The following is an 11,588-nucleotide window of genomic DNA, read 5'->3' as shown; positions in this document are numbered from 1 at the left end:
TACTACATCCTTAATGGTACTACATCCACATGGAGAGAAGTAAGCAGTGGGGTACCACAAGGCTCCGTCTTAGGCCCAGTACTCTTCAATATTTTTATAAATGACTTAGATGAGGGAATAGAAGGTGAACTCATCAAATGCAGATGACACTAAACTGGCAGGAATAGCTCAGGATAGTAAAAGATCTTGACAAACTTGAACAATGGGCCTTATCCAATAAAATGAATTTTAACATGGAGAAAATCAAAGTTTTACATTTAGCAGAAAAAATCAAAGGTTATAAATTAGGTGAGACCTGGCTCAAAAACAGTAACAGAGAGGGACTTTGAAGTCCTAGTGGATGATCACTTGAATATGAGCCAGCAGTGTGCAGCAGCAGCCCAAAAAGCTAATAGAATTCTGGCTTGTATAAACAGAGGCATAGAATCAAGATCACATGAAATACTAGTACCGTTTTATAAAACCCTAGTAAGATCACACCTGGAATACTGTAACCAATTTTGGTCACCATACTATAAAAAAGATTTTGAGACTTTGAGCAACTAAGATGATCAAAGGCCTGGAGACTAAAACATATGACATAATAGCAGTATTCCAGTATTTGAGGAGCTGCCACAAAGAAGAGGGGGTCAAATTATTCTACAAAGCACCAGAAGTCAGGACAAGAAACAATAGTTGGAAACTAACCAAAGAGAGAAGCAACCTGGAATTAAGGAGAAACTTCCTAACAATGAGGACAATCAGTGGAACAGCTTGCCTTCAGAAATTGTGGGCGCTCCATCACTGGAGGTTTTTAAGAAGAGACTAGACACTTATCTGGAATAATATAGATTCTCCTGCTTGAACAGGGGGCTGGACTAGCAGTCCCTTCCAGCCCAACTCTATCTATTCTTTTTTTAAACCAGATGAATAAAAAATAGTTTCATTTCCTCTCCTCATCACCTAATGAGTGGTAAAATAAGTGACAATGGTTTACTTGAAAGCGGTACCGTACCAGCTGTGAATACAGAATTATTTTTAAAAAATTAAATGTGTGTTAAAATGATACTCATTGCTGCTACTTTAAGGTATCAATATGTAGTGTGTATAACATTATTTAGACATCTTCAATAATACACATCAATGCAATAATCAATTCTTCTGTTGTCTCTCCTTTTGTCTTCTACTAATTGATACAGCCATTCAAGGAGCAATAACATCCCATTAGACATTAATGTGTCTAAGTCCTTTTTAAATTGGCATCTGTATGGCCATCTTCTGATAGCACATTTTGCAATTTAATTAAGCTTTCCCTTGGGCTTTCCATATTACCAGATCAGCTCCTGACCACAACGTTGGTTTGTTTCAAGGCCGATTTTTTTTCTGACTTTTTTGCCAGTTTACATGAACCTAGAGCAAAGCTAGAGTTTTCCTTTCATTCATGCTATGGGTCCAGGACAAGTGTGTTTTAGTGTTTGCTTTTTTCTGTTGCTTCACTCTGTCTTTCAACTTTGAGTACAACCAAGACCTGCACATCTTCCACTGTATGTGAGAGTAAATTCTCATGCAATTATGATAGCAAATCATGTTAGGTGTTTTGTGCCAGCCATGGCAGTCTCTTCAAAGGCCACCAGATGGGAGCAAAGAGGCACCTTTGATCCCACTGGTGGGTCAAGGGGCTCCAGCCCCTGCAGCCCCATTGGGGAAAGTTAATGGCCCTCCAGCCCCCTCACACACATGGGTAAGGGAGGGGCCAGGGGCACAAGGGATGCACAAGGAATGCTCCCTGCTTTTTCCTTTTCCCTTTTTCCCTGCTCTTGTTCTATTCTCCTATGGGACTGATCCATGGGCTCAATCCAGGCATGGATGCCTCCATGCCTGGGAACTTATTTTACTCCACTTTTACTTCTAAATAAAGACTTAATTTGATTGCATCCTTGCGTGCTGACCTTTTCTTGGAAGTGCCCTCAACGAACCATCGTTCTTCGTGAGATCCCTCACAAAGTGGTAGCAGAAGGATGATTTGAGGCAATGCTTCCAAGCCAGCAGAAGCAAGATGCCAGGAGATTCCAGCAAGAACTCCCAAGAGATGGATGGTAGGACTTCCCCAGTTATGACCAGGAGTCTCCAAGCAAGGTTGGCAGCCCTGCATCCAGTCTCTGAAGCGAGCTCCGATCCAGAGGAGGGTACAGATGATCTCTATGCCCCCAGAGGACCCAGTGGAACACAAGGGACCCCTTTGCATGCTTCCTTGCAGCTGCAAGCCACAGAGGAAAGCAGGGAAGGCCAGCAGTCCACCCAGGACTGCCAGGACATTGGGGATGCAGCCAGGGACCAGGCCACCCCCAGTGTGGACCAGCTCACTGGTGAGGAATGCAGAGAGCTGCTAAGAACACTCCAAGCAGCCCGAGGGATGCCAGGAGCCAAGTCACATGGGACACCAGCACAGGGGGCCTCTGGACACCGAGTAAGTCCTTCCCCAGCACCCAGGAGGCTCCCCAACATGGTGCCAGCCACCCTGGGGGCCCCCGGGACCCCGGAGCTTTTGGTGGGAAAGTTCCCACCGAATCGCGACCTGCAACTTCCGGAGCCAACTGGAAGCAACATGGCGGCCCCCAGGCCACCTACTCCAGCGAGGCTTGGGAGGCCTCAGCTAGGCCACGAGGCCCAGCAACGGATGGCAGCCAGCCAAAGCAGCATGCAAACTGCTTGCCCCCCTCCCCACAGGCAAGCCTCAAAGTCTGCCCAGCTGCTCCTGCTGCAGCAGGCATCAGGGCTGCAATCCAAGTCCTGGTCGCAGCCCTGGAGGCCACGATGACCGTGGCCGCAACCTCGGGGGCAGCCAGCCTCCCTCAACACCCCCAGGGGACCAGCGAGGGAGGGGCGTCCAGTCCGGAGCCCCCCAGCCAGGACCCAGGCCTCCAGAGAGCCCCAGAAGAACCCCTGGGGGCTCCAGCCTTCCCAACACCCCCACCGAGGCAACGGAGGACTCACCTTGATGACTTCAGGAGGCCTCCAGCTGAGCCTCCCACCTCCCAAGATGGCTGCCTCCTCCGGAGTCTTCAGGACCAGCGGTGGGTCCCTCCAGGCGATCCTCAGCATTTTTGGGCTTTTCCAGCCCCATCCTGCAGCCTTCGCCCCCTGGTAAGTGTTCCAGTACCAGGGGGGCTTCCAGAAGACTCTTCAGAGTTCCACAGGCCTGGGCCCAGGCCTGGCCCTGAAGCACAAAGAGAGAGGTCTGCTCCCGTCGGCTCCTGGACTGGAATAAGTTCTGAGCATGCTCAATTGGCTCCATCTGAAAAGGAGAAAAATAATAAGAGAAAAATACCTACACCGGCCAGCAGAGGGATCCCTCTCCCATTTACTTCAATGGAACCTAAGAAGCGATACCAAGGACAGCAAAATACATCAGCATTTTCTGCCCCAGCTGTGTCTGTTCTCCCAAATAATTTTGAAAAATTACATCTGGGAGGGGAAAATTTTAACATATGGAATAAAGAGATACAGGTATGTCTCTTAAAAGAGGGGACCTTAGAAATGGTTTTAGAGCCCCCACCTTTCCCTTGGGAACCTCAAGAAGAGTGGTACCACAGGAGAGCCTATACCACTCTACTGAGCTCACTGGATGCTAAATTGTACCCTAGCATTCCAGATGGGCTCACAGCTGGTGAAATTTGGGGGTTGTTATATAGCTTATTTAATAGTGATAGCTTGGGCTCCACCACAAGACTCACAATGGAGTTCTATAACACCAAGCTAAAATTTCAGGCTAGCATGGCTGAGCACCTGGGAAAATTGAAGGCACTCAGGGCAGAGCTGGTGCTCAGGGACTACCCCATGACTGAGGCCAACATGATCGCTGTCATTCTGGCATCCCTGGACAAAAGTTGGGGCAATTTTATTGTCTCACTAGAGGGAACCAGAAAGGAAGCCATGACTCTGTTCTACCTCACAGGGAGGCTCAATGAGGAAGACAGGAGGCATAGAGATGCGGGAGAGTACACCAGGCCCACAACTCATCGCATCAACAGAAGGCACCAGAGTTCAGAGCAGGTTAACACTCTACCCAAGTGCTTCATCTGTGGCTCTGAGGAGCATCTGAAGAAGAACTGCCCCATTACCAGCAAGGACCTAAGCGTGGCTCCAATCAAGGAAGGGGCAGGGGGCAGAGAAGGGGGCCTGGCGGGGGCAAAGGTGGTGCTAAGGGCAATTTTGTGTATACTAGTTACCTCACCCCTGCCACAAAGGTTGATGGCCCTAGTGGCCTCTGGTTACTGGACTATGGGGCTTCATCTCACATTGCTAACTTGAGGCAAGGCTTTAAGAGGTTAAGGAGAATTAACTCCTCCATTAAGGTTGCAAATGGTAACAATGCTTTGGTTGTTGGGGAGGGCACTGTCTCTGTACCAGGGCTGGGCAATGTCGAAGGTGTATTACATGCTCCCTCTATAGCCAATAACCTGTTAAGCATAACCAAGCTATGTGATGATGGCAGGATGGAGGTATTGTTTCGCAAAGGGGGAGGTCATGTCACTCGAGACAAAAGGGTCATTGAGAATGTTACCATTATAAATGGTTTGCCATATTTCTCCCCCGAGTACCCAGCCACAGGAGACAGCTCACAGGGTGCCACCCCAGAAGGGGCCTGCGCGCAGAGAGAGAGAAAGGCTCCACAGCCAGCTCCCAGGCTGTCAAAGATGCACAAGACTGAGGCAGTTGTGCCCACGCCGCCTCAACCAGTACCACGGCCCTCCAAGGCCAATGCGGGCAAGAAACCCGAGCCTCAGCAGGCACCTAAGGCAGGTAAGACCAAAGAAGGGCCTAAGGTGCCAGCACCGCCCAAGGCAACCAGAGCCAAGGGAGTGTCAGTGGGAAAGCCGCTGCATACTAAATGTGCCCACCTCTTACATCGGAGGTTAGGCCATGCGAGCTTCCCAGTGGTTAAAAAGATGGGGGAATTCGCTGAGGGGATTCATCTCCAGGATTGTGAGGTGTTTCTGGACTGTGCCATCTGTAAGAGGGCAAAGAGGAAGGCTGCCCCAATACCTAAGGTGTCACTGTGTAAAACTCAATACCCATATCAATTAATACATGTTGATTTGGTTGGGCCATTTACACCGTCCCTAGGAAAGAGGCAGTATTTCCTCACTGCCGTTGATGATTTCTCGAGGTATGGCCATGTGTATACCCTCACGGAAAAGTCTGAAGCCTTTGATGCCATAAAGTCACTGTACAACTATGTGGAAACTCAGTACAAGACCAAGATCACACAGCTGCAGAGCAACCGGGGGGCTGAGTTCATGTCCCGAAAGTTCCAGGACTGGGTAAGACATAAGGGCATACATTATTTTTGTACAGCGCCTTTTACACTTGCGCAGAATGGTGTGTCAGAAAAATGTAACGGCATTCTGCAGACCATGGTGTGCAGCCTGATTGCGGATGCTGGGGTTGCGGAATCGTACTGGGCAGAGGCGGTACACTACGCCAACTACACCCTCAACCGCACCTGGAGCAGCATTGTGAACCAGACCCCATATTTTCTGGTCCATGGGAGGAAGCCAAGTTTGGGACACTTGCGTGCGTTTGGCTCCTATGCTTGGGTGCACATCCCCAAGCAGCTGCAGAAGAAGGGGAGATCCACCTCCCAGAGACTGAGGTTCTTGGGCTACACCCCCGGCTCCAAGGCCTACTGATTCCTGGGAGAAGGAGGCAGGACTGTGACCTCCCAATCTGCCTCCTTCGAAGAGGACTCCAATTGGACCCAGATCCACTCAAATGATCTGGGTCCATATATTAACTGGCCCAGCAAAGCTACATCAACCATGACACCGCCTGAGACAACCACAGACCCGGCCACCGATGAGAGCGAGGAACAGGACAAAGAGGTCAGTCTACCTGGTCCAGATGAGGAGGATGAGCGCTCCAGTCCTGAGGGGGAAGACACGCCATCTTCACCTGACTCTTCACCTCCAGCAACACTCCAGAGGCTCATGATGCCCAATGTCTGGGGCCGAGGGCCTCCACATCCCAGTCATGAACAGCCAGTTGGTGAAAAACCCGCAGAAGAAAAGGGTGGTAAGTGGCAGGAGGTCAGAAGGTCAAAGCGGTCCAACAAGGGGGTCCCACCAAAGAGAATCGACATTGGACATGTCGCATCTGTCAACAGCGTCATGGTCACCCCAAAGACTTTCTCTGACATATTCACCGGCACCTGTCATTGGCTGGCAAGAAGGGGAATTGTTAGGTGTTTTGTGCCAGCCATGGCAGTCTCTTCAAAGGCCACCAGATGGGAGCAAAGAGGCACCTTTGATCCCACTGGTGGGTCAAGGGGCTTCAGCCCCTGCAGCCCCATTGGGGAAAGTTAATGGCCCTCCAGCGCCCTCACACACATGGGTAAGAGAGGGGCCAGGGGCTCCTATAAGAACCCCTGCACAGGGGCTGCTCCCTGCTTTTTCCTTTTCCCTTTTCCCCTGCTCTTGTTCTACTCTCCTATGGGACTGATCCATGGGCTCAATCCAGGCATGGATGCCTCCATGCCTGGGAACTTATTTTACTCCACTTTTACTTCTAAATAAAGACTTAATTTGATTGCATCCTTGCGTGCTGACCTTTTCTTGGAAGCGCCCTCAACGAACCATCATTCTTCGTGAGATCCCTCACAAATCAGATGACTGCAAAAACAAATGAAATAAGAAACTGGATTACTCCTGTAAAAGAAAAGGCCCATTAGCTGTTGCATAGGTATCAATGAGAAAAGGGTGCTAAAGAGTTTGATCCTACAATAAGATTTGCTCTTGAAACATAACAGTCACTAGAATAATTTTGTTATGTTTTCCTAACTCTTCATTAAATAAAGATAGCTGGAAATCTTGCATTTTATGAGCTTGCCTATTTGTTTCCAATCCTGCCTATTAGATGAAACCTGACACCGTGCCAGGAAAGTACCCAACTTCCTCAGGAAATCCAATGCCAATTCTTCTATCTTTTTGTAGCCAGGTTTGTAAAACCATCAAGGAGAAAACTAGACCTCAACCAAAATTTTCAGGGCAAACTATTACTTATAAACTGGCAGTAAACAGTATACTATTAACTATGATAATGTTACCTAGTTGGGTATGAAACAAATGCAAACAAACAAACAAGCTTAGACAACATTTAAAGAAATGTTTATATATATTTATATATAAACATATGTAATATATATAATATATATTAGCATATAAATATACATTGTCACATTTCTTCTTTTTTTAAATAATATTTTTATTAAACTTTTTCAACATTTCTATTGTTTTCCAAGAGGTGTGACAATTAAACTATCCATTCTTTATTGCTTAAAACAGCAGTCTCCAACCTTTGTGGTTTGGCGGCCCAGCTGTGGGGAAGAGGGGAACTGAATCACATAAGCGGTGGACTGGTATGCATGCGTGCATGTGCAGGTCAAGTCATGCGAGCAGCAAGCCAGTATGCACACGCATGCGTGTGCAGCTCAACTTGTGCAAGTTGAGCTTAACACACATGCACACCAGCCTGTCACTTACATGAATTGAGCTACTCACATGTGCATGCTGGCTTGCCGCTCACATGGTCCAGTTGCAAATGGGCCGCAGCCCAGTACTGGGCCATGGCCCAGAGGATGGGGACCTCTGGCTTAAAAGATCATTAAAGCTATCCAAAAATATCAGATACATTTCAATGCAAAATTGCTCAAGAGATTTTGGTTAAAGCCCTGCAAAACATCTTAATAAAATCAAATGACCCAATAGCCCAAGAAGAAAAAAGGATCATGTACAATGTAAAGACTGCAACAGTCATCTATGTAGGACAAATAGACTAGCCAAGTGCACCAAAACACCAAGCAGCTGCAGCAGCCTTGATGAAAAATCCTTAATCTCATAACCTGCGGACAAACTCAAACACAGTTTCAACAGAGAAACTATTAGCTTCTTAAACCAAGCCAAATCCAAAAAATGCTAGGGAATTCCTAGAAGCTTACGTTCAGGCAAATCAGTCACCAGTAAATACATAGACATAAACCATAGTTACACAACTTTTAAAAGAGATAATACAAACCCTAGGATGCAAACAAAAGAACTACAACATATCCCCCTTTATCAGCCTACATTCAGATAATGGATCAGCGCCAGGCAAATAATTGTGCAGAATAATAATAATAATAATAATAATAATAATAATAATAATAATAATAATAATAATAATAATAATTTTATTTCTATACCGCCCTTCTCCCGAAGGACTCAGGGCAGTGTACAGCCTATTTAAAAACACAAAAAACACGACAACAATTTAAAATTTAAAATCATTAAATAGTTAGGCTCCAATTAAAATCCCAGAAATTTAAAATACCCCAATTTAAAACGTTATGTTAGTAACCCTGCCTGGCGGAACAACAGGGTCTTCAGAGCGCAGCGAAACACCCGGAGGTCGGAAATCTTTCGTATTTCGGGGGGCAGTTCATTCCACAACAATAACCTGATCAAAGAAACCACCAAGGAGAAATTACATCTCCACCCAAACTGGCAGGGCAAGCTATTACATATAGACCGGCAACAAACCCCATAGTCATTGATATGTCACCTAGTTGAGTAATGAAACCTCTACAAGCAAACAACCAAGGTCAGAGAGCACAAAGATCTCCAGAGTTCAAGTTTTAGCTACAGATATTCTTTTCTTTTAGAACTTATTTTAAGTGCATAAATACTATTAAAGAAACACTTGATGATTAATTTGTTTTCTATATTTGGGTCAAATTATTGTAAAATATTTATTATTTTTCAAATAATTTTGAGAACTTTTACTAATATTTTAAGCTTAACCAATATTAACCAAACTGTTCAGATATGCTAAAAATTATATATTGCTTAAAAAACACAATTTTTCCCCAGAAGCTATTGTCTTCCACAGCAGCCTATATTCGAATACAAGCAATTCAAAATAGAAGGAAAGCCCTTTTTTTGCAGGTTCACAATTAAAAAAACAGGATGTGGAATGGGAAAAAAAGGAAAATGAAAACATTTTCTTGGTTAAAAAAATGTGATTTGCAACATATAATTCTTAGGTATTTTAGATTCTTTTGCTGGGGGTTTTCTGAAGTGCTATTTTTGGCCTTTGTTTCTTTTGATTAGAATTCCCAAGGCCAAAGACTGTTATTAAAATCACTGTAGCTGACAAATGCAGCACAGTAATGCTGTCCTTGTACTTTCCAAATTAGCAAAAGCAGAATTCTTTTATCTGGTAGTGAGTGGATCAGCAAATTCCTGACAGCTGTTTGTTGTATAATTAATGGAAAGGATCAGATTTAGTCTTCCTTTGTTATGGTCTTCATACTGAGAAATAAAGAGTGTGGCTACCCTAATAGAATTTGGCTCCAATTTATCAATAATGACATGTATACAATATGGCTGGTTTGTCTTGTTTTAACTTTCATGAGCTTTGAAACAATGATTATGATTAATTAAGAATGACTTTAGATATCATACTCATTATATTTGATCAAATACCATGTCAGATATTTCAGCCAGCAAACTCACAGTCAGCTCTGTTTTATTAGTAATATTTAGCATGTTCTAATAATCTTTCTTTCTTCTCTTCCCTCCCCAAAGAATGTTGTCTGAAGGATATCTCTGTAAAATCCCTTATCATGAGCTCTTGAATTACACACACTATGGAGCAGGAACAGAAGAGGCAATACAGGAATTAAAGTCATTAAATGGCGCCACTTATGAATCAACAGACAACATGCAAAGTAGAAGCTTATTTTGGAATTATAGGTCAATGGACACATTTATGATTTCTGTTTCTTCCAAAAAAACCAAAAATAATAAACAAAAGAAAGACACATTGACACAAATTATTCAATATCCAGTATTTGAAAGGCAAGCATCTGAACCTATGGAAATCTATGTGGGATCATCCATAAGCAAGGACACTTACCTTGTTCCTTCTTCTTGTAAAAGCATTTGTAAGAACTATAGTGACCTGCATATCGCTGGTGATCAGGTGCTACCAATGAATTCAATTAAAAGAGATGCTATTTTTGACAGTGGGATATGCCCATTCTTGGAATCATCAGAGATTCCATTGCCAATAGATTCAATTCCAATGCTACCTGTTGAGATCCCATGGAAACCATCCCAAAGGAATTCATCATGCTGGCGGGTGGCCAGCATCATGCAACATCAGCAGCCTCTCTCAAACTCAATTCTGAATAATTATTTGGAGGAGAAAGTGGTAGAGCTTTATAAACAATATATCATGGATGTGATGGACAGCAGCATATCTCCCACTCAAATCTTGACTTCAGAGTTCATAATGACAAATGTAGATCAAATCAGCATGAAGTTATCACAAGAGATGAACATGAAGACTACCAAAGCCAAAGATATGGTTATTAACTGCCTACTGCAATTAGCTAGTGGAAAGGTGTCAAGTGAAATGAGCACTCCCAGTCTTCACATTTCCCGGTTCAGCACTAAATAAAGATCACTATAACTTGAATTGTAGAAATCATTTTAATTACTGAGTTACAAAACTATCAGGATACAGTTGAAGTGCCACATCTTAATTATTTTACAGGTAAATTCTTCCAGGATTTTTCATTTCCCCTTTTTCTTTTGTGTTTGTATTTTTCTTTCTCCCTCTTTCCCTTATTAAACAGTTTTGTGTGTCTGCAAAAAGTTCAGTTAATGAGGGACTTTTGAAAGTTTTCCTGAAGTTGTTGTTATTATTAATAATTATTATCATCACCATTATTATTCTTTTGCAATCTACTAAAATATTGGTCGCTCCCAAACCTGGTGAAAGCTTCATCTTGTGTACGGGAGCATTATTTGAATGTATAGATAATTTATATAATGTAAATTCATTATGTCTAGTAACAATAAATTGTTATAAAAAATAAATACATTGTTTTTTTCCTCTTTGGGTCAGAATACTATATTTTAGTTTTCAGCATACTTGAAAATATATTTTCGTACTTCTTACCTCTGATTTGCCATATTAATTTATCCTAGAAGCTATTTATAGATTTAAAAATTGATCCACAATTCTAACATGTCAGCTTATAGAACAATTTAAGAATGTATAGGTAGACCTTGATTTATGATAATTCACCCAGTGATCATTCGAAGTTATGACAGTGCTAAATGAAGAAACTTAGGATTCATACCCAAAGTTACAACTGTTACAGTGGCCTTATGGTCATATCAGGGGTGGGTTCTACTTATCTTTACTACCGTTTCACAGCGGGGCATGTGCAGAAGCATTTTGATGACGTCGGGGTCGGTGGGCGGAGCCTCCCGCCGGTTTTACTATCGGTTCTATAGAACCAGTGCGAACCGGGGGCAACCCACCACTGGGTCATATAATCAAAATTTGGGAGCCTAGAAGACTACCTGCACTTACGACTGCAGGAATACTACCTACCTATGTTTTCCCCATGCCCTGGCCATCTTGTGCTGTACTGCCCCAGCTGACCTTTGCCATCTAGGCCTAGGCCTGGGGTTCATGCTGTGAAAAAAAAGCCAAAAATATCCCCAGAGCCATAGCATACCAAAAGCCCCTTTGCAAAGAGCTTCTGGGTGAGCCAG

At 44.0% G+C, this 11,588-nt stretch overlaps 1 protein-coding gene across 1 annotated transcript; it reads left to right on the top strand.

Annotated features, from left to right (window-relative positions):
- The first annotated feature begins 9,603 nt into the window (after positions 1–9,603).
- On the top strand, positions 9,604–10,479 carry TASL (TLR adaptor interacting with endolysosomal SLC15A4). The gene has a single exon (XM_070944011.1). It carries the CDS (start codon positions 9,604–9,606, stop codon positions 10,477–10,479), a length of 876 nt encoding a protein of 291 aa, XP_070800112.1.
- Positions 10,480–11,588: the final 1,109 nt, after the last annotated feature.

Source organism: Pituophis catenifer, unplaced genomic scaffold, assembly GCF_029215685.1.
Source record: "Pituophis catenifer annectens isolate HBS135680 unplaced genomic scaffold, rPitCat1.0.hap2 SCAF_4, whole genome shotgun sequence".
In the NCBI taxonomy this organism is placed as follows: Eukaryota; Metazoa; Chordata; class Lepidosauria; order Squamata; family Colubridae; genus Pituophis; species Pituophis catenifer.
Note: the sequence above shows the minus strand (reverse complement) of the source record. Positions and strands in the feature narration are given on the sequence as shown.